The sequence below is a fragment of the Ochotona curzoniae genome, unplaced genomic scaffold (assembly GCF_017591425.1).
Source record: "Ochotona curzoniae isolate NIBS_2020 unplaced genomic scaffold, NIBS_Ocur_1.0 contig_3498, whole genome shotgun sequence".
NCBI classification, from domain to species: domain Eukaryota; kingdom Metazoa; phylum Chordata; class Mammalia; order Lagomorpha; family Ochotonidae; genus Ochotona; species Ochotona curzoniae.
In genome coordinates this window covers 325,079-349,129 of record NW_024465885.1, presented here as the reverse complement: position 1 = coordinate 349,129, position 24,051 = coordinate 325,079, and the positions used below count along the sequence as shown (strand labels likewise).

At 39.9% G+C, this 24,051-nt stretch overlaps 1 protein-coding gene across 2 annotated transcripts in view; it reads left to right on the top strand.

The window, feature by feature from the left end:
- GAP43 (growth associated protein 43) overlaps positions 1–24,051 on the top strand; it is a 104,057-nt gene that overhangs the window by 51,042 nt on the left and 28,964 nt on the right. The window contains exons 2-3 of one of the 2 annotated variants that reach the window (XM_040980435.1): positions 78–398; positions 429–657. In XM_040980435.1, the coding sequence (XP_040836369.1) occupies positions 78–398; positions 429–657 (550 nt within the window). Of the gene's footprint in view, positions 1–77; positions 658–24,051 lie in introns of both variants that reach the window. The other variant, XM_040980433.1, reaches the window with a different exon arrangement.

Sequence of the window (24,051 nt, the reverse complement as noted above, 5' to 3'; positions counted from 1 at the left end):
ACTTGTTGAAAGCTGTGATTTGAAGGGAAAGAACATCCTTCGAACTCTCCTCTTTTTTTTCTTCTTTTCTCCGTCAGGTTGAAAAAAATGACGAGGACCAAAAGATTGAACAGGATGGCATCAAACCAGAAGACAAAGCTCATAAGGCCGCAACCAAAATTCAGGCAAGCTTCCGCGGACACATAACGAGGAAAAAGCTCAAAGGAGAGAAGAAGGGCGACGCCCAGGCTGCGGAGGCCGACGCCGAGAAGAAGGAGGAAGCTCCGGCCGCAGACGGAGTGGAGAAGAAGGAGGGAGAGGGCCCAGCTGCCGCGGAAGCTGCCCCGGGCACTGGCGCCAAGGCCGAGGAGACAGGCAAAGCAGGAGAAACGCCCTCCGAGGAGAAGAAGGGAGACGGAGCGGCTGAGGCCGAGCAGGCAGCCCCCCAGGCTCCTGCTGCCTCGGAGGAGAAGGCCGCCTCTGCTGAGACGGAAAGTGCTACTAAAGCTTCCACTGAGAACTCCAAGGCTGAAGACGCCGCAGCCAAGGAGGAGCCTAAACAAGCCGACGTGCCTGCTGCTGTCACTGCTGCTGCTGCCACCACCCCTGCTGCAGAGGAGGCTGCTGCCAAGGCTCCCACGGAGACTGCGGAGAGCAGCCAAGCCGAGGAGAAGATAGGTGAGCTGCCGGAGGTCAGATGGCGCGGGGTGCTGGGTAGGGGTCCTGCAGGGGGGGCGGGCCGCTGGACCTTCCCCGCCAGGTGCTTTCTGCTAACAAGGAAAGCTGTGCTGTACCATGAAGTGGCAGAACCAAGAGCTCGGGTTACATTCCCTGCATAGCTCCAAGCCTGAAAAGCAACTCTGGTAGGTGTGTGCAGCAAGCAGTCAGGGCTGGCAAATGCCGTAGTTGGATTGATTTAAACTGTTGAACTAGATAGCCATGGGTTGAAATACATATATATATGTAAGTATATAATGCTGATAAGACTTAGTATAAAAGGTAATTACTGGAACTATGGGTATTTTATGGATAGGAGTTAGTGAACATGATTGGCTCTAGGAAGTGTCTACTATAAATGCAGCCAACTCCTTGTTATTGATCCAGAATAGCTAATGTGTGAATTGCCAGTAGCAAAAACATAATCTCCGGCCACCTTCCCCATCCCACAATATGTTACTGGGCACTCTCCCCACCATCAATTACTAAGCAGTGTGTGCATGCTCAGAGAATGCTAATTGTAATACTAATTGGGGGTCAAACATAATTAGGGAAATAAGTCTGTCAATATTGCCAAAAACAAGAGAAACCCTAAACACAGAGCATATTGTGAAGTCAAACATAAATTATCATTTTATTACTGAATACACTATTTTCCACCAAATGCACAAATAATTGAGGATTGAGTCTGATGATAAACAATGTACTGAATTCTTTTTGGTTTGAAGCTGTAACTTGCAAGTTGTAATGTTTTCACTATTGTTTGCCCAAAGGGCCTGGGTGGAAGAGGGATGGTACATCTCCAGAGTAAGGCAAATTTAGCTTTCCCTTATTTTAAGGCACCTAGGGTTTGGAGGGGATGCAGGGCCTCTAAGGGTTTTCTCTAGTTCACTGTGATCTGTGGATGCCTTCCAAGTCCAAGCACAGGGAAAGGTGAAGTCGCTTAGGTGCTGATTTAGAAGGCTGGAGTCACACTTTCAGAATGCCATGTTTAACCCATGCGAGGATCAAGGATCCAAATATACTTTAGACCACTATGTGTCCTTAGAAGAAGGCTACTTTATGATGGTGATCTGGGAAATGGTTTGGTTCGAATCATCAGAATGACGTGGTAATCTTTGGACACACCCTGTGATAAAAACGTTTCTCCAAATCCCTTGCTATTGATGACAGATAATTATTCTAGATATTTGCCAGTCGTCTTTTTTCATGTTAGCCCTAACATAACAGTTGTGTTTAGTTAATTGTTATTGTTACTAATACATTCAATACTCTAGGTCCAGATGAATCACAAGCTTTTTTTCTACTGCTGATTCTTATAAGTCTGTAGTCTAACCACGTAAGAAAGAAGGAAATGTTTTTGCTAGGAAAGGTAAGGTGTTGCGGAAAGAAAGGATGGTTAATTTTAATGTACTCAGCGAAATAAGCCTTGTTAACCAATTTTCTTTTAAGGTTCAAACCTCAGATGTGGTATTTACAGATCATTTTGCCTATCTGATAGGGTGTGTCATCTTGTACATTTTGGAAATTAATCATGTGTTAAAATACAGAAAATATTTAACATTGCTGAGATCCTAATTTTTAGCTTTGTAAAAGATTATAATTTGCATATATGTAGTATTCAGTGTGATATTTTAATACATAGATACAATACAGGGTAGTCAGATCAGGATAACAGGTGTGTCTGTCACCTCAAATAGTGACAATTTTTTTGTGCTGTAAACATTTACAATCCTTTATACAAGCTATTTTGAAATATGTAGCTAAACATAGTCAACCATAGCTCACGCTACTGTGCTGTAGAGCACTGGGTGCTAGTTAGCTCTCTACCCATTTTCACACATGAATCCACTAACTATTCTCTCTTTACCCTTATCCCTTGTTAATGATAACCTCTGTTCGCGCTACTTCCACACATCAGTGAGAACACATGCTGTTGTCTTCCTGTGAAGGATGTATTTCATGCAATATTCTCCATCTCCATCCGTATTGCCATGGATAAGACATATTATTTTTTAAACTGGCATTTCTGAAATTTTGAATATAATGACACAAAAACATGATGTGATTTTAGATTTATAATGAGATTTTAGGTTAGTCAAAAGAAGAGCTCTTCTTGAATCAAAGAAAACCATGGAATATAATTATAAGGAGATTCCATTCTATTATATTATTTTAGTATTATATTTCAAGCTATGTTAATTTTAAATCAATTAAGATATTAATAAGACATTTTATTTGTAAGTGCTTAATAAAAGTCAAATGCTGAATGAATGCAAGTTGGTTAAATTTAATTTGTAGATGACAATTTGTTCAATCATATATTTCTCTTGTCACTTTACTAATGCGATCCATTTACTTGATGAAAAACAGAGATCATGTTCTGTCCTAAATTTTACAAATTCAGATCTTTCAAATAATGAAACTGAATTATGAACAATGGGAAGATAGATGAAGTTCAACTTAACAGTGATCAAAAAAAAATTTAGTTTATAATATTTCTTGACTTTTGATAGATAATAACCTCTTGCTTAGATTCTGAAATGCTGCCTGTAGTTTCTTTCAGGACTGAGCTATCTGTTAGCTTTGCTTGCTCTCTCTCTCTCTCTACTCTGCCAGAGTGAACCTCAAAGAATCAGAGAAACTAGATGTGACAAGCAGCTCTATCACCTCAACCAGGTGCAAATTCCCACAGATCTTGTACTGCATTTTGTCTGTCTCCCATCAGTTTTGTTCAGTTTTGGGTTAAAGATGTGATATTTTCAACTGGGCTGTGCTATTTGAAATAAATGGCAACCAAAGGCTTTTTTTTTTCCCTTTTTTAAAATTTCATTTTATGACACTGTTTCATAGGCTCTCAGATTCCCCCATCCCCTTCCCATTCCCCCCCCCAGGTTGGATTCCTCCACATTGTTGCAGTAGCACAGTTCATATCCAGTCATGATTCCTTCAATGTGAGCATGTACCATGCATAGAGTCCAGCATCTTATTGTCCAGATAAATTCAACAATTTCTTGGGCACACCATTCCTGCCCTGAAAGTAGAGCTGGCAGAATATCATCCCCTCCAATGAAAAGCCATAACACAACTTCAACAACAATTTAGAACATCATGAAGTTAATTGACAAGGCATTGAGTGATCAATATGTTAAAAAATGCAAGTTCTTAACCACATCTTGTGACTACTTTATTGGCATTTCAATTTTAGTTCATACACAACTGGCTGCTATACAGCTTAAAATAGTTATCAGGTACTATTCAGCTGTGTCTTGTCTATTTTCATTTTTATATTTAGCAGCTTATAGTATTGAAGCTTGACTTTTACTGAACTTGGCGAATTTTAGGATAGTCCAAACAGGTTTATAACTCTAACAAGGCATATGTCATCAGTTGAGGCACAGAACAGTTTTAGGAGGGGTGTGCAGAGGAATCTTCAATACCTTAGTGAGGAGTAACTAATCTTTGTGTCCCACCTAGTAAGGTATATGGGAGTCCAAGCTGACTGTTTTCTGTCTGTTCTAAGCTTTCCTTATTGGTCTCTGTCTATCTGATCTAATTTTTGGGGGGTGCTCCGGAGCAACCCTAATGGTCATTGCAAGAGAGGGTGGGGAGCCAAAGTAAGGACCAGAGAAAGCTCCTCACAAGAGTCCCAAAGGAAGTTTACTGTTCTTCTGTTTCTGAGGACCGCTCAGCGTTTCTGGCTGTTGTTCTGATGACATTAGATCCTGTGAGGAAGGATCTGGGCTTCTTCCATCCCACGTGGGAGATCCGATAGGGAATGATGACCTCAGAGTTCTCGGCCTATGAGGGCAGTCCAATTCCCCATGATCTCCTTGGCCATTGGGATAGTCCTTGGTGCCCATACTGATAGTCCTTGGTGATGATTTGGAGTCTCCAGGGTTGGGATACAAGCCTCCTCCTGTCCTCCTGCTCTACTCTGGGGTCCCCATGCAGTCTGCTGTTAAGAGGCTGTCAGGACTGCTCTTGGATCCCACTGTATCTCTTTATAGTTTTTGCTAATGTCTAATGCAGATTTGAGTCGGATATCTGTAAGTTACCTGTTATAATGTTGATAGGTTATACTTCACGTCTTCATCACACACTCTAAGAAGATGCAAGATTTCTCTGCTCTCCTGACCCATTACAGAATAACATAGGGAATTAAAAGCATATCAGAGTTTGCAGTTCTTTGATGAAGAACTTAAGCAGTCTGTCTCATTGATTGTTGGTTTATTGGTTACATCACAATATCTTATTGCATGTGATTCAGGCCGTTTGAGGTTATAATAATATTACAATTTACAGGTACTATTTTTCGGTTGACATCATTTCATCTTAAATTAAGGCAAACATGTGGTATCTAACCTTTTGGGATTGGCTCATTTCCCTTAGCGTAATGGTTTCCAATTGGGCCCATTTGGCCATGAAGAAATGCAATTCTTTTTTTTTTTAATAGCTGAGTAGTATTCCATGCAGTTGATGAATCATAGCTTTCTTATCCAATCTTCTGTTGATGGGCATTTTGGTTGGTTCCAAGTTTTTGCAATTACTGATTGTGCTGCTGTGAACCTGGGGGTGCATGTTGGTTTCTGGTGTAACAGGTGTTTTGGATATATTCCTAGAAGTGCTATTGCTAGATCATATGGTATGCAGATTTTCAGTTCTTTGTTCTCCATACTGATTTCCATAGAGGCTATACCAACCTGCAGCCCCACCAACAGTGGAGTAGGGTTTTCAAATTCAATGACTGCCTGGAAGGACAGAAGTCCATCTAAGAGGGTACAGTGAAACGAGTTAGGCAAGAGTCTTAGAATAGGATTTTTTTTTTTTTGTTAGTAGAGGTGTCAACTATTTTGCTTTAATATATTTTGAAATGTTTTGGAAATTTAAAATGTGCCTTCTCCCACCACTCCCCACTTTCTACATGCTATCGTGTTGTTAAAAGTGGACACCATTTGCATCAATACCTGTGAAGGCTTTTTTTTCTTTCTTAAATCCAGATCTTCCAACCATGTCATCGTCTTTCTGCTTCACTACTCTGCCTGGTCTGCTGTCAGATTTTAGTCCTTTCCTGAGGAGGGTTTTTCTTTCTTTCTTTCTTTTTTTTTTAAGGATTAATATATTTTTTATTGAGAAGTCAGATATACAGAGAGGAGGAGGGACAGAGAGGAAGATCTTCTGCCCAATGATTCACTCCCCAAGTAACCACAACGTCTGCTGCTGTGCCGATCTGAAGCTGGAGCCAGAAACTTCTTCCAGGCCTCCCACATTGGTGCAGGGTCCCAAAGCTTTGGGCCGTCCTCGACTGCTTTCCCAGGCCACAAGCAGGGAGCTGGATGGGAAGTGGAGCTGCCAGGATTAGAACTGGCATTCCTATGGGATCCCAGCGCATTCAAGGCAAGGACTTTAGCTGGTAGGGCACTGCACTGGATCCCTGAGGAGGATTTTTCAAGTGAAAAGAAATGTTTAGATCTCTATAGGAAACTGTCCCTCGTGGTCTGCAGGAAGAGACCTTTCATTTCCCTTTAGAGAAAGTTATCTGCACCAAGAGTGTTATCTATCATCAGTGTTTCCTGGGACGTGTTGCTGTGATCAGTGGCCCTTACTGCTGGGATTCTGTTATGTCTCCTCTGTTCCAAGGCAGCCCATTGAGTTTCTCAGGTAGAAAACTCCAGCTTTTCTACCATGGCCATACTCCACAATGTTGTATCACCAAAGCAATTAATCCAAGTGCTCTCAATTGCTCTCAATCAGAGATGTGGACCCGGAGGCTGCCACAGGGTCCTTGGCTGATGTCACAGGAACTGTAGCTTCAGTTCACCATTGATGTTTTGAACGCTGATCTCAGCTGCATTGTATTTTCATGATCTCAATGCATTCAGATTGGGTCATCAATAATGATCTAGGGAAAAGGAGAGTTGGCATTTGCCATTCTCTGTTTTAATACAAAAATCAGCTTAGCAGTTCCCTACCCCTTACTCTCCTCCCTTTTATCCTTCTTTTCTTACTGTCTTTCATTTTCTTTCTTTTTCCATTCTTCCTTTCTTCTATTTTTTTCTCTCGTTTTTCACTTCCATTTACATTAGCTTTCTGTAGTTCTAGATATTAAAGTTACAAAGATACACAAGAGATAGTCCTTTCACCTTAGAAATTCTTCTCTGGTAGTGGAAAGGGGAAGAAATTCAACAAATGATATTGAGAATCACATTATGAATCTCAATTAAATTGTGCAAATAACTACAGAATATTAAAATATTACTAAGGTACTCTCAACAGACCTTGAATGAGATCATGCTATAGTGGCCAAAATATGCTTTGATACATCCTTTAAAAAGTTATATATTTGGTCCTGACAACCAAATTATAAGTAAAATAGTAGTGCAAAATGTGTAGCTCCAGAACAATCATCATGTATATGAGAGTAAAGTATCTAGCTCACACTTTTAGATTTGAAGAAATTCTTTGTTTCTTGGAATAATAATTCCCTGTGGCCAAGGTAACTGTCTACTCTTCAACTCTCCTACTAAGCAGAGATTGGATGTGAGATTTCCCAAGGACATTATACTTGTTTGGCAGGGTGCCTCATAAGTGGTTTGATTTGAAATGTGGCTTCAACCACATCCCAAATTTATGCACAACTCGTAAAGATTGATAATTTGTGTTGTAACAGTCCACAAACACTAATTATGAAACATTAATTCTGTCAGAGACCCAGTGGTGTGCTGCTCATATATTGTTGATTATTATGCTTTTATGGAGTGCTTTTATATTGCTAGAGTGATCGTTTCTGTTGTCGTCCCCCTCCCCCAACAATCTAGAATAATTGGCTATTATTTTTCTTTCTATTTTTACAGTCAAAGAATAGGAGCAAATTCAGACCCAGTTAGTGACAAAGTGGATCAAACTGATAGATCTCTAAATCCTCCCCTTAGTGTTAGTCCTGCAGGGTTTTTTTAAAATGTATTTATTTGAAAGCCAAAGAAGATCGACCGGGAGAAAGTGAGAGAAACAAAGGAAGTGACTGAGAGAAAGGCAGGTATTTTTCATCTGCTAGTTCTCTCTTCAGATGTCTGCATCAGCTAGCTTTGGGCCCAGCTGAAGCCCAGAGACTCAGAGTTTCCTAGAACAATGGCAAATCTTTGGCAACTTTCAGTTTCTCTGGACATTAGTGTCTCATCGTTAAGAAGAGTGACACTCTAGTTGTTTTCGAAGGTTTGTTTTAAGGGTTAAGATGCAAAACTTTTGGGCTAGAGAGCAGTTACTGAATAGTGCCAGGCTTGTGCTGGGAGTTATGCAGGTATTATCTCATTTAATCATCATAACAATTTGGTGGTATGGGTAGTTTTTGCCTCACCATTTTACAGATGAGGAATTTGAAGTTTAGGGAAATCAAGCTATTGAATCATTGTCAGCAGCTGGCAAATGGAAATTGAATCCTGACAATCTGATTGTGGAGATTACATGACAAACCCATGCAAGTACCATTCAGGAAAAAGAAAAAAATACCCGAAGAGGATTCATAGTGTGTTTTAATCTAAAAACATTCCCTCCATTCAATTGAATATTCCAGACCCTGGTCTGGAAATTATTAACAATTACATTTACATATGGAAATCCAATAATTATTGCAATCCCTTATTGTAATTACCTCTTAATTCTAGCAATTTAGAGTTATTGAGAATACTAACCTAGTTTTGAGTCTTAGATTCCTACTTAAAATTGTTTCAAGTTTCAACTTAGAAGAGCTCTAATTTTCAGGTGAAATTCATTCTTCTTAACAGAAGTGCTGACTCCATGTCAGAAAAATCTGAAAACTGAAATATTCATATATCAGTCAGCTAAGAGTCATTCTATATAGGTGATTTCTATCCTAAATCTGGTGCGTCAGAATTAGTTTGTTTCTAGTATTCATTTTTAAAAACTTTTTTCCCCCTTTGTTAAGTGAATTTCCACAGAGGCTGGGATCTCTGTAGTATTTGTAGTTACAATATTAAAGGGAAAAGCGGGGCAGAGGCTGGAGATCAGTCTGTGTATCTTCAGTTTAAAAAGTCAGTAGACAGAAAATGAAGAAACGAGTTTTAGAATCAAGAAATTCATAGCGTTACAGCCTTTTGTCCATCCTATACAACTCATTAAATTGTTGCGGTCATATTATAAGTGAAATTAACAAGCAAAAACACATGTGACTGCTTCAATTTTAAAGCTGTGAAACCCTATTGGACAATGAAAATGAAGCAAAATGTCTTAAAACAGAGTAGTTTTCAGATAGTAACGTGTATTTATAAAGTATTTTGATTTTACTCAATGCGTACACATACACAGATTAAACAGTAAGAAGCTATAGCAGCAGGAATTGCATTGAGTTTATGTGACTAAACATGAAAAGGCAGCAAAGCACTCACTCTAATAAACCAGAAAACACTGAGTGCTCATCATTCTTTTGTTGTTGTTCTCACAAGTATAGTTTGATTTAATAAAGCATGAGGCTTCTTGGACTGGAGTTCTGGCCCAGGGCAGACCTGGTTGGGGTGAGGAAAGAGTACCAGAAGCACCTGGTAGGCCTTGTCACCATCCTTCCTGGGGATGGCTGTCTGGTTGTCTTTTATAGTTTCAGTCTTGCTCCATTTGTTTCAGTCCTTGATCCAGTGTGAGGCAGGGAAGTGATAGTGATGAAAGCTCATTGCTAATGCCTTCCATGTGGCTGTTGTCAGGCTCCAGTCTCTCCCTTGGCTTTGTAGGTCCTCTGTTTTCACAGCCTGCTTTGCAAATAAATAAAACATTTATTTTGTTATTTGAAAGGCAGAGTTATGAGAAGAGGGCAGGAGAGACACACAGAGAGGTCTTCAAATGCTGCTTTATTTTCCAAAGGGCTACGAAGCCAGAGTTGGGCCAGTCTGGAGCCAGGAGCCAGGAATTTCTTCTGCATCTCCCATGTGAGTGCAGGGGCCCTAGAACTTGAACCAACTCCATTGCTTCCCCAGGCTGTAACCAAGATGCTGGATCTGAAGTGGAGCAGCCATTGAGGCACCCGGATGGGATGCTAACAATGGGGCCTGGGCTTAATTCACTATACCGCACAGCACCATCCTGAATAAATAAATCTTACAGATAAGTTACCTCCTTATTACAGACAAAACTCATTAAATTTAGACTGGCTCTTTGTGGGTCGCCCCCCCCCCCGCCCCCCAGACGACAAAACTCAAAACACTGGGCTTCATTTTGAGATGTTTTACAATAACTATCAAGCCTTGATTGAAGTACTAACCAATCTACCTGTAGCCCTCTGACGGGTGGCAGCCACTTTGCCTTCAATAGATTATTCTGAAGAAAGCTTACCTGCAAAAAGGAAGGGAACTCAGCTTTATGAAAAGACCTGGGAATTTGGCCCAAATCTCTGGCAATGCATCTGTGTAGGAGAGTGCAATAACTGACTAACTAACTAAATAAGTAAATTTTCTTGGAACCAGACAGAAAGAGAAGGGAAGGATGCCAGTGGTGCTGCTTAAGGCTGTAAGAACTATGTCCTTACAGATCCCTCAAGGTTTTGTGGTTTACAACTTTTATAAATTCACAGAGCAGGCTTTAGTAATACACAATTTTGCCATTTCTCTTAGTCATGTTTGAATTTCTTCCTTAACTATGACAAAATCAGGTAGCAAACCACATTCTCATTTATATAATCAAGAAAATTTATTTATTTTAATTTATAAAGATTTCAGAAAACTTTAGCCAGCTGTTGATCTCATAGCAGAAAAGTTTGGCTCTGTAAGTAAATGTCTATTTGGGAGTTCAAGAGAATTAGCATAGTGTATTCTCAGAAGGCTGATGAATAGTGTTTTCAGAGGTATCAATAGTGAATGTTCATGGTGCATCCTAATGAATAGCTCTGGGTTCTGGATCAGGTGCTGCTGGAATTGGGCCATTCTTTCTACAGTTTCAGTCGAGTTCTGACCTCTAGAAAGTAAATATGTTAGATGCAGTATTTTCTTTCTCTTAACTCTCAAAGTTTGTAGCAGTAGGCCAAGAAAGTATCTTTGAAATGTGGGGCATATGACTTCCTGTGACAGAAATCTCAGCTTGTTATAGTCTTTTATTTTCATAATTATACAATAATGCGCTAATCAAGTTGGCTAAGAGACCTATATATTTGGCTTGGGCTATCAAACAACCCAAGAAAAGACAGTTTAGATAATGTACAATTTAGATGCAATTCACAGCAATTCTTGTGCATATTTTCAGTTTTTAAATCATAAATTAGGGCATTATGGAAGGGAGAATATTTCAGTTTGGTCATTTCAAGCCATTGTATTTGGAAGGAAAATTTCAATTCTTAAAGCCTATTCAAATTAATAAAAATTCTCTTTGCCTTCTTTGCCTTTTTTTTGTCAAAAATCAGATTCCTTGAAAGTGTTCTTTTCCTGGTGTCATACTGTGTACACACTGAAGTAACTATTAACTAATATTGTTGTTTGTTTCCTTCCTATGTGAGTAGTAAGATCTTCTGGAATTTGGAACAGAAATCAGAAATTATTATCAGAAAATTATTAAATTATTAAAATTATCAGAAATTATTCAGCCTAAAATAGCAGCTTCTTTCTAGTATATTTGAATCTACATGTTTCTCAGAGAGAGTGGAGAGAAAATGAAAAGTAGAGAATATAACTGTTACATGTTTAGGTAATGTGTCCATGTTTGTTATGCCCTTCTGCGCACGGTGTCCATGCTTATGATAAATGCCCTGCTGCACATTCATACATTCCATATGCCTAAGAGATTTGTCCAGTAGAGAAAATCTGCAAGTATAATGAAATACACATTTTCTTCACACCAGCGGTGGCCCGTAGCTCTAAGTGTATCCCTGGCTCTCTGACGGTATGTGAAGATACCCATGATTCTCCAGTGCGTCACCAGGATGTGCTTGTGAATCTACAATGGGATGGGGAGAGTCAGGGCTGGAGACTGGATTTATCTGTGATAAAATTTGTAGTGTCTAAAACTTAAAATCCTGATTAGGCTAATTAGAAGAAGATTGGGAAGAATTCTTGGCTTGTGTATTACCTCAGCTGAGTCATGCAGGATAAAATATTTTTGATGCAATTAAGTATCATTTATGTTAAAACCTGAGAAACTATCTCCCAAATTAGTACCAATGTACAAATAGCTAATTAAAATAATAATTTAGCAATTGGTATTTGAAACGAACCCTTTATATTAAAGGCATCTTCCTAATCTTGTTTTGTTTGTGGTTCAGTCTCCTGCATGTACAACAATGATTTGGAATTTGGACGCAGTTGAAAAAGCATTTAACGGATGAGTTAAATATGAAAGCATAGCATTATGCAGTAGATTAAGTCCGGACCCTGAAGACTGGATATTGGGTGAGAAAATTCCTTAGGCTCTTTTAGTGTGAGTTTACTTTAATGAAACAAAAATTGTGAACAGCAGATTTGAAAATTAGTACTATTTCTGAAACAGCTTCACAATGTTCTTATTATGACACATTCCAAGTTTATATGCAGATTCTCAGTGACAAAGGGAGGCAGACACTTGCTGAAACAAAAAAGCACTGGTGCTATAAACCTGCTATTTCAGAAGTTTAATGCAAAATCTCTCTGGAAAGGATTGCCATTACCCAGGGCCATACGTCTACCCTGTGGTTGCCAAAATTCAAACCATTTAGGAGTTCATACACCAGTGTGAGCATTTTGCATCATGTCTAGAAGCATATTGAGAACTAGAGGAAACCAGGGCTGTTCTCTTCAAAAAACAGGTGATTAATTTCATTCCAGCCCCATGAGTGACCTGTGCATGGCTCTTGCCAGTATGTGATAGGAACACCCAGGGACAGGATGATCTGCCAGGTTCCTTGGCTCCTTTTCCTCATCTGACACTGTTAAGTAATCTCTGCAAGGTGTGTATGAATCTGCTCAACCTGCTGCTGCCCCACTATAGGATGGATTGTTAATACACTCCCAAATCACCAGTGATGGGACAGAGACCAGAAAGCAATCTTTGTCACTCTTGCTGCATATTCTACATTCCCACCGTAGTGCAAACATAGTATTTGTGTAGCCCATGGGCCATTCAGACTTCGGATAGTAGGGGATCACAAGTTTCTTTCTCCTACAGGAATTGTAACTTGCAGAAAATCTTATGTGTTTGGTAAAAGACTAGAAGAGTCCTGCTTTTTCTTTTAATTTTAAAGGTTTATAAAGCCCAGGTTTAGTAGTGTGGTTACAGAATTCACTGCACCATTGTTATCAGATCCTTTCTGGTTTTTTTGTTTTGTTTTGTTTTGTTTTGTTTTGTTTTGTTTTTCAGATCCTTTCTGAAGGAAAAATAACAGTGGAAGATTTTTGTTTCCTTCCTTCAGCCTCCTTTAATAGCAATAGGTGATCTAGAATGTGTTCGTAGAACACCTGGCTTCTATTGGAAGTTAAAAATCACTTCACTTTGATCAAATGTTTCTGTTCATTTTGTTTTTGTAAAGAGATACAAAGAGAGAGATTGGGTCAGGAGAATTACCATGTTCTGATCTGCTGGTTCACTTGGCAACTGCTTGGAAGCTAAGAACTCAATCCAAATCTCACACATAGGTTGCAGGGATACAATTAGTTTAACACATCACCTGCTGTCTTCCAGGGTGGACATTAGCAGGAAGCTGGGATCTGGAGGCAAGCTTGGACTTGAACCAGGCATTACAGTAAGGGATGTGGATGCCACAAAAGCCTGCTTCCCACCCTTCCCATTTTTGGGTATATTTTTAAATTAAGAAAAAAAAAAAGGAAGAAAGAAGCAAAGTCTTACTACTTGTGATGTTTCACTGGAACAAAAAGTAGATGCTTAGAAGACTTACTTGTTCACCCAAATTAATTAATTTGTTTAAAAGGCAGAGCGAGAGGGAGAGAGAGAGAGAGAGAATTTTGCACCTGCCATTTTATCCCCAAGTGGCTGCAATAGCCAGGGTTGAATCAGGCTCAAATCAGATGCCAAGAACTCCATCCAGATCTCCTGAATACTTGAGTCATCATGAGCCACTTCCCAGGAACACTAACAGAAAGATGGATTGAAAGTGAAGTAGCTGGGTCTGAAACAAGGACTCTGACATGGGGTATGAGCAGCCTGAGCTGTCAATCAGCTGCACCCCAGCACCGTCTCCAAAGTTCCCCCTCTTTTTCCTTAGATATTTATTTATTTATTTGAAAAGAAGTATGAAGAAAGAAAGAGTAAAAGAAGAAAAGTAAACATTTTAAATGTACCACTGTGTTTGTAGAACATTGACCATGGTTTCGGCACAGGTTGGCACAGTTGTGAAATTACATATTGGTTTTGAAAACCTGAGAAGACATGCCCCTCTCAATTTTACTAGTATCTGATAAAACAGATTTCGAGGTAAGAATGTCATATAACAAATATAAACATGGTTTCTCATGACCAAAGTTAAGCTGTAACTTTGGTAACAGGTTTATTGTATAGAGTATCCACCCTAGGGTTAGAAACATGAGTTAGGGTGAACACTTATCACATTTGCAGGTATTACAGAATAATATTTCTCATCCCAACTCTTGGGTTCATATTCATTCATTTTTGCCATTGTCTGGCCACTTACCCTGAGGTACCCTGATGATTGCACATGAGTGTTTGTTATAATGTAAAACAAAACATGATATAGATCGTTCATGATGATTTTGTTAGAAATTTGGTGACACATACTGGCAAACTGATTCTTCAAATTACATGCACACAAATGACACTCTAAAAAACCCAGCTTTGTAATGTTTATAATCTCTGTGGTGTGAGTACCCTGCTATGGATCTTTGCCAACTTCAGTGGTGTAAATACCCCTATTAAGTCTGATTTCAGGCTATTAGTGTGTTGTCAACAAACACAGCATTGAAAACAGACATTGTCCATTTGTTTTTAGCAGCAATGTGAGTCAGCTCCACTTTTTCAATCCACTTTAACAGTTTTTTTGTGTGCAGCAGCATATAAATATGCACATGTGTGATATCGAAGTACATTAGTGTCTACATATATGTGATACTGTGAGAACAAGGTTTACCAGTTGTAGGCATTTCTGTTGCATGATGTATGTTTAATAGAGATTATAGAAAAGGAAAGCTCAGAGTTGTAGCTAGAATTAAACTGGAAAAAATAGTAGCTACTGAAAGGATGGATAGCTGGTCCTCAAAAGTGTCATCTGGCTACATCTTTTTTTATTGAACTAAGAGAACATGTTGATCTTTCAGTTTTGCGTTCAGATTTAATTGCCCTTTCCAACCTCTAATGCAAGAAAAGAGTTGCCTCTTTGCTTTCCTCAGACTAATTTTAGTGAGAATGGTGCTTTCCGTGCTAGAAAGAGTTTTGTAAAACCATGCATTCATAGAGGTTAGGTCTGATTAGTGACTATTTATTAAAAACAGCAGCTTTCAAACTTGTCAACCTAGGCTCATGTGTTCAAATGAGCTGACAGTGTGTCTGATAACTCCCAAAGCAGATCTGCTCTGGGGGAGGAAATGGATAGAACTGGAGATGAGCAGTTTTTTTTTTCTTCTGATTCTATCCTTACCTCCAAACAGATCACTTCTGAGCTCTGTAATAGTTTGACAAATACAAATTAAAACGATTTCTCTGATTTTTCCACTGTTTCCACACACCCACCAAAATGGTCACCCCCAGTCAACTCTATTTACTATGTCAATCTTGAGAATGAGTTGAGGTGACTGCAGGCACATTGATTATGCAGAGCAGCATCTGCGTTATTGATCATGTCCACAAAAATTGATGCGTATTATGGAACAATTATTTAGCCACAGATAGAATTGATCTCAGGCACCTGAAAACATGGTATTAGGTAATTGGACAATGTTGCATTTTATGTTAGATCCAACAATATTACAGACATGCAAACTTTGTTTTCTAGGAAACACAAGGAATGCTTGCTTCTGAAGCCTTTTTCAATATTTCTAAATGAGTTTGAGTTGAGTTGGGCTGTGGAAAGCCTGGCTTTCATGGAGTCTCTTCAGGGAATCAGGTTATGGTGCACAGACCAAGGTGGTGTCAGGATTCTGGGTGCTCCACATCCTAACATCCGCTTGTTCCCACCAAACTGTTTCTGGAGCTTGGTCATTGTAACAAATAATACTTTGACATTGTAATGAATAACAATTGAAAACTGTTGTTGAGGATGCTAGACCAATTTCAAAAAGTCTTATATTCTGGCCTGATTGAAATTCAGCTGGACATAATTCAGAACTCCTATTTTCATTCAGGCAAGCACTTTGCGATTAGCTCGGACTGTTTATTATACAAACACGATATTCTGAGAAACATCACAGAAAAGTTCTAAATTCTGAGAATCTTCTTGCAGTGCAAATCATTAACTGATGGAATTTAAGTGACTGATCACCTAGGGTTATTAAGCAAGGGAAGTAAATTTAATGCATTCATGGGTTCTGGGTCCTTTAGAAAAATGATCAGACTAATAGTGAAATTACATTTTAGTTCTGCCATCATTTGCAATGTAATTGTGTAAATAGAACATTTGTTTTGATGGGACACTACAAAGGAATCCTATCTATGCCCTTCTGACCATCCACATGAGAGTTTTAGAAAATAAAAAATGTCTCCAAAACTCTTAAAAACTCAATGACTTTTCTTTTTCTCATTACCATCCCCCTCCACCTCCAGTGGATAACTGCCCATGTGTGTCTAAAAGGAAGCTCAAAAAGAAAACATCTATGGGCAATGGAACCAATTATTATTTAACTCCAAGTGACCTAGTAGCTGTCACTTCAGTGATTAAAACGATAGGGTGACACAATCCACTTGATCCAATAATGTCATGATAATTTTAAGCTAAGGCTATGAGCAGCATTGATTTCTTATAATTTCTAATAGCCTTCTCTGAAGACTATTTTGATAAAACCACATGCTTGTACCTGTCTCTATCAATACCCCATATAAATCTTAAGTTTATCTTTTGCAATCTGAGTAAATCTGAATTATTGTCATGGCTCCTGAGACTTCCTTTGGTCTGACTTGAGTTATCTCTCTGATCCTCACATCTGTCTCCTCTACTTCTCTTCACACTTTTGCAGCCATATCTGCATTTTTAATGTCTTTTAAAATCATTCAGCCGATTCCTAACACAAGGACTTTGTGTTTACCTTCCCTTTTGATTTCCTCAGGATTATATCTTAGCACCTAAGTCTTCATTTGGATGTCTTCTGCTCAAAGATGTCTCTGACTATTTGGTCAGAAAAGTACTATCCTTGTTGGCCACATTGGTTCTACCACAATACCCAATTTGTTTCCTGCATAGCTTTCTCAGTGCCAAAAGTGATTGTATTTTTCTATCCATGACATATTGGCTGTCTTTCCCTTCACTAGCTTTTCTGTACCTCTGAGGCAGGGATTTGGCATCCCCTTGTGTTGAATGCCAGTGCCCAGAGTAGGACCCAGCAGATAGAAGGGCATCAGTGGACATCCGTTGATTGATTAAAAGTGTGGCCTTCACTAATGGAGAGATTTCTTTTCATGAACAGCCTAAAAAGAGAAGAACCACTGGGCCCACATGATGACTCAGTGGCTAAATCCTCACCTTGCATGAGCTGGGATCCCACATTGGGTGCTGGTTAGTGTCCCTGGGTGCTCCGCTTCCTATCCAGCTCCCTACTTATGTCATGGGAAAGCAGAAGGTGGCCCAAAGCCTTGGGTCCCTATGCCCACGTGGAAGATGAGAGGAAGCTCCTGGCTCTTGGCTTCAGATCAGCTCAGCTTCACTCCAGCTGTTATAACCACTTGGAGAGTGAGCTAGCAGATGAAAGTTCTTTTTATTTCTCCTTTTCTCTGTAAATCTGCCTCTCCAATAAACAGACAAATAAACAAAATCATAAATAAATCTTAAGAAAAAGGAAAGGTAAGAATTATTTAGATTTTCAAATTTGAAAGCTTTTCAAAAAAGAAAAAAAACAAGAACCTCAGTCATTTTCAATGAAATGTCCACTTTTATTGTTTTCAGTCCAATGCTTTTAAGCTATAAATCAACAGCTTACTTTCCATGACCTATTTCTGAAAATGAGTTACTCAGAAGGAAAACCGGTAAAAATGTGAGAGGTGTGAGCTCTAGAAAGAACCGGGCAGGCGTGTACCTTCAGGATCTGCATTTCATGCAGAAGAAAAGGAGAGTTAACATGCAAGCAAGCAGGGAGAGGAAAAGAGAGAAGACCAGAAATGGAGGTTTCATAGGAGGCAAGAAGAATAAAGAAGGGAGAAGTAGAGAAAGGAGAAAAAAATTAAGATGGAAAAAAACCTGCAGTGTGGGAGGAGCAGGACTGAAGGATCAGGAAAGGCAGAATGCGGACACCGTGCTGGGAGAACCACAAGAGTCATGTGTGTCCTCCATAGCTTTGTTGCGAGCAAGTTCTCTGGCTCTGGGCAGGGCAAATTTACCTTCCTATCTAGTAAAAGGAGATGGTTTTTAAGGTATCTTCCATCTGTAATAATTTCTGTTCTTGGCTTGACAAATAAGCAGGCCCTAAAGGGCTTCCTGGCAAATGGATTTTCTGTCTCAGAACAGATCTAAGTGACAGATGGGGCCCAGCTCCCCAAGGAGAGCCCTCTCCAACTCCCTCACTCAGCCCACTATTGTCTGATCCTTTCGGCAGCCTCAGTGCCCAGCCGGCCCCACCCTGACAAACCAAGGGACACTGCCTCTGCTTGCTCCTACACAGGTAGAGAAAAAGGGAGTTGAGTTTCATGTTTTCACAAATTCAAGTGTAAGCCAATGTTTATGCCAATAAGCATGTTCCAGAAACAATTTCTGCTTAGAATACCTCATAGTGATAAAGGCTTGGAACTGAACAGCCCTGGGTTTCATTCCCTATTTCATTATGGTTTTAATGGTTTAATTTACCCCCATTGTCTTCATCTATGAGGTGGAGATATGAGCATTACCTTAAACAGGTGTTGAAGGGTTTGTTAAAATGTAATGTGCAAGGAACCCAGTACAGAGTAGTTCCTCAGCTTCATCTGGTCATCCATTTCTTCTGATGGTTTGAAATAATCTCTTGTTCTACTGGCATTCATCTATCCCCACGTGGGGATCCTTGGGCAGATTTTCAAATTGGACATGGCAAAAATGAAGATTCCTGTCAACATCCTAATAGGTAAGCAGATATTGGAAGGGATTCTTTCATCTGGGAAATAAAGCAAGCCATATTTCTGTGGTGATGTATACTTCATAGAGTATAAAGTACTATGGAACACCAATATGTCCCTCCATGGGTACTGCAATAGTAAACAGAACTTAACCCTATCTCCTCCTTGGAGGCTGAAAGTGCAGGAGAAAAGTCTTGGAATTGAAACTCTGTTTGACTCAAGGGCTTGACCCTTAACCAACTTTATTCTGCTAGGTCAACATCCATTTTGTCATTGTGAAATGATGCAGTAGTGTCATTGTTGACTTTTGAAGCTGCCAGCATTAAAAAGTTCTGGTGTCTTCTGCCTCCCTCAGTGTTCTGTTGAACGTGTGAGTGTCCAATGCGAAGTCCCTTGTGTTTCTGCACTATTTCAACAGAAGCTGTTGGGGGACTTTTTTCTGCTTGGCACTACATCTCTGATTTTATAAAAGAAATTCATGTGCAAAGAGGATCTGATTTACGGGCATCAAGAGAGATAGATAATGATGCGCAGTCCCTTCTGGGAGTCACAGACATTCTATTTGGCCTACCTTGTAGCTCGACAACATTACCAGGTTCTTACATTATCATTAATGATTGAGCCTGGAAATCAGCCAAGGCCACCAGGTAGTGAAGTTAGGAGCAATTTAGGCTTAATGTAATTGGTCCCTCGGAAATTGCAGTCTAGGGATCCAATAGAAAATGTTAGAGGCCCTTCAGGGAGCTAGCGCATACACTGTCTAGGTAGAGGGCAGCAAAGGACTGTCACACCTTAGTTTCAATCCTAGAGTCTCACACCTGAAAGGAAATTCAGTAATTGCTGTATCTGGGAATTAAATGGCCTTCAGGAGGCTCTTTCATCTCCTGAAATGATTTGCAACATTTTGTGCCTTATGAAAGTGCGTATGAATGATGTTCTTGGCCAAGTGTCTTTGTGTTTCATCAGATATTCAACTGGGATCATTACACAAAAAGATTAAGATCTGTGATACTTTAGCAATCTGCAGGAGGAGTGGGTGTGTGCATGTATATGTTTTAATGAAAACTGATGAATGTTCTCGTGGCATGATCTATCTTCCCATGGCCACATAAGAAGTATCTGAACTTGAGGAGATAGACTCAGAGGTCTCAAGGATTGTGTTTCCCCGTCACTTAATTTGTACTCATTAATGTGCATAATATCCATACTGGAATAGTTATTATGAAGGATTCACATGCATCAAAGGGAATAGTTGTTGCCATGGAAGTCACAATCTGGTTGCAAGCAAAAAAAAAAAAAAGGCTTTTAAAGGGAGACATAAAAGGCAACCCAAGACCATGTAACAGCAATGAACAGAAGGCCGTTTGCAAGGGCAACCTGTAATTGCCAAGAAGAAATTCAGAGGCCAGAGTGATAAGGTTTGGAGGGAGGACGTGAGCACTGTTGTGCCACATTGGTGAGGAGCCTGGGGCATTCGTCGTGTAAGTAAGGGGGAGGTGAGACACACTAACTTGAAATGTCAGGATTTCCCTCTTGGACCAGTAGTAAACAGGTGGCTGGAATTTTGCTTTAGGAGACTGTGTTTGCCCCTAAATGACTGATGCTATCTGTAAGATCTGCACAAAGCACAATCTACATTTTCTAATTCAAAGACTGATCAACATTTTAGTTTACTCATTAAAATGACGAGTAAATCGTACTTCTCAATAGAGTTTTGGGTCATTTTCAAAGGACTGAAAAATAAGACTGAGAAATAAAAAGTAATTTCAGGACAACTTCCACACATGATCCAGTCACAATATGTTGTTTCCACACCATTGCATTTGCCTTTAGCCATTGCTTCCTAGAGCGAGAATCCCGGCCTGTTGGTCCTCCATCCAGGCATCACAGCTAGGAACGGAATTACTCTGGCTCCCTCAGCTGGCGATATGAGGGAAGTTCATCAGGAAACAATAGTGTTTTAGTCTTTTCAAGGCAGGGCCCCATGGCCACCAGTGTGAAATTGTGTAGTTCTAGTTACAGTCTTCCCAAGAAGGTAGGCTCTGGCAACTTGCCTAAATTCACATGTATTTATATTTTAGAGAGACTGTTTGCTCATTTTCAAAAGTGTCCCAAGCAAACAGAACCTTTTACTCCAAAGAGCTGGGCATTCCTTCCTGTGGACACACTGCCCTGACTCGTCTTGGTGGTGGCCATTTGCTACAGAACACTGAATCTTGCAAAACCAGCGGGACACTGAGGCCATTTCTTTTAATCCTATTGAATTGTTGTTATTCTTTTTCTAACTGAGCTGAAAAAATACACTGATGCTCATTTTGTACTTTCTTGGCTAAAATAATCAGAACAAATGCTATGATAATAAAATAGTGTATTTATTCCAATGTTCTTTTAGTTCCCCACTCGGGTGCTTTTTCCACTACAGGCAAAAAACAGACAGTTGTAATTAAGAAAGGGATGGGAAATGCCAAGGAGAAAACCGAAAAAGAAAACTAAAGGAGTTGTGAATTTACATGTACAGAAATTGGTGGCGAGCTCCTAAAATGAAAGCAGCAGGGCTGTGGAGATGACCCTTTCTAAATCTTCACATTTACTTTATTTATTTTTTTTTAAAGATCAATAATACAGACACCGAGGCCTGCCTCTGGTTTCCATAACAACCTGGCTCATTGAAAGAGTGCAGGCTCCGTGAATCCCCAATTATCTGCCATCCAGGGCTTATTAATGGAGCCGAGGATCCCAGTGAGGCAGGCAGCTCATTGTTGGCACGTGTCTGGTGGGCTGGTGGGAGGGAGGAGGAGAAGGGGAGAGGAAATGGCAGACAGCCGCCGTCCGTCGCCTTGTCACTGGTGAGTGTGTGGCTGGAGGCACATGCAGTTACTCGGGAGACCCTGAGGTGGTTGTGAAGCCAGCAAGGACTGTGGCTGTCATTGCCAGCAGCCCAGAAATCGAAGCGGAGATTGTCTTTCCCAGCCCCACCTCAAAAGCCATCCATCTGAAATAAGTCCATATGAGTGTATCACCAGCCCCGTATGTTTATTGAACACCTATAATTAATGGAGACTTCCTCACAAAAACAAGGATTACTCTGTGTGTCTAATATGAAGTCAAGCCTTAATTAAAATGTGAAGCCAGCCTAATGCATATTTGATAGCGTTGAGTGAGGCCATCTTGGGTCTGGTGTTTGCTTATTATGTCCCATCGATAAAATAATCACAATAGCAACAATAATAGTGATGATGATAAAACTACAAACAATGACAACGTGTCTGGAGTCAGAGTTTCTGCTGAATGTCTATATGGAGTTTCTTGTGTAAGCCATGCAATGATCCTGTGATGAGGGATTCTTGCTGTGTGTCCTTTTTACAGGTGAGTACACAGGAGGCAGAGAACTTGCAACGGCTCACCTTAGACCTTGTAGCCAAGGAGTGTGAATAAACCAAGGTCTCATCCTGCTCTGTCACCACAATTACTTTTATTCCTCTTCTATGATTTAACTTGTGTGGCCTCAAGATAGAAAAAAAAACTATTTACATTAAATTCTGTGTTACCCACAGTGATGGAGGAATGAAAATTCTGGTTCACCAAAAGTGTTCATTAATTGCACCCATGTGGCCTTGGATTTTCAACAAGAAAAGGTCTTGCATATAATAAAACATATGCAATGTTAGAACTGCAGCAGTCATAGCCACAGAATCCTGTTTAGAACCATTATGCAAATGCCAATTGTTATTACACTGAAGAAATACTGGTTGATAAAGACTTCTGTCTGATGCAATGCTGGGGGAACTGTTGTTGGAGCACGAGAATATCAGTAACCCACACTTTGATTACTACATATTTCAGCATCTATTATAGAAACTACCACTGAAGTTCATGCTATCTTAAAAAAAATCCTTTGGGGACCTTTCAGAGATTAAAAATGTTACTGCTTGAAAAACCTCAAATTCGTTAAGTACTCTGAATAACTTAATTGTGCTTTTAAAAAGCAGAACCTTATATCATGTGGAAAGATTATTATACTCCTTTGAGATGGTCAGCCCAACCTTGGCACAAAGCATAATCAAAATAGAATGGCAGGATTTTCATCACTGAGTTCAAAAATAATTTTTGTAATTATAGTCTCTAGAACTGATAATGAGACTTATTATAAAGAGTTTTTCCTTTTATGGATTCTGAGAAGAGGCCATGAAGTTTGTTCACTGTGCATACATATTTCCAGCTTGTTCAAACATATTACATGTATCTCACTTACCAACAGCCTTCTGAGGGGGATTTATAGCTGCAGCACACAGGTGGAGAAGTCTGAGTCCAGGGAGGTGATATCCTGTGTCTAGGCTATCACTTTGGCAAGTAGGGGTTTCCAACTTTGAAACTCATGTAGTTTAGCCCCGTGATAGTGTCCTAAACCAGGGTGGTCCGCACTCTTTCTCTCTAACTTATTTGTTCTTTTTCCCTTTTAAATATCTAACACTTAAGTTTCTTCTCTTATTGTCCACTAAACAACTTCTACCAAAATTACTAATGGCCAAAATGACCAATGAGCAACTAAAACCCAGTGGTCAGTTCTTTTTATTTTTAAGTTTTATTTACCTTATTTACTTGAGAGGGGAAACAGAGGAGAGAAAGAGAAGGAAGAAGAGAAAGGAATTTTCCATCCATTGTTTCACTCCTCAAATACGACAGCTAAGACTGAACCAGACCAAAGCAGGGGAGGTAGCTGGTCTACCACATGAATTACTGACATTATCTGCTTGAACTACCACCTGCTGACTCCCAGGGTGCATGTTAGCAGGACGCTGGAATCAGAAGGGGAGCAGGAACTCAAACCTAGCCGCCCTCATACTGTGTTCAGCTTCCCAAGTCCTCACTTAACCTCTGCTTCAAATGCCCACCCTCTGATAGTCAAGCCAAGACCTGATCTTTCTTGGCTTACAGCATTTGGCAGTTGATCACTTTCTACGCTTTGAAAGGCTGGTATCTGTTCTTCCAGTGTGTTAGTCATTCTCAGCTTTGTATTTACAAAAGGGAACAACTGCTATGTCTTTCATAGATTTTCATAACCCACTGGCTTACCCTCCTTCTGTAACCCCCTGCTTTGCACTTGTTTGAGTACTCCACACAGTTTGGTTCTTGAACTCCTCTTTTTCTCCGCATTTGCACCGTTGGGGGTCTGCTCCAGTTCACAGCCTTGAA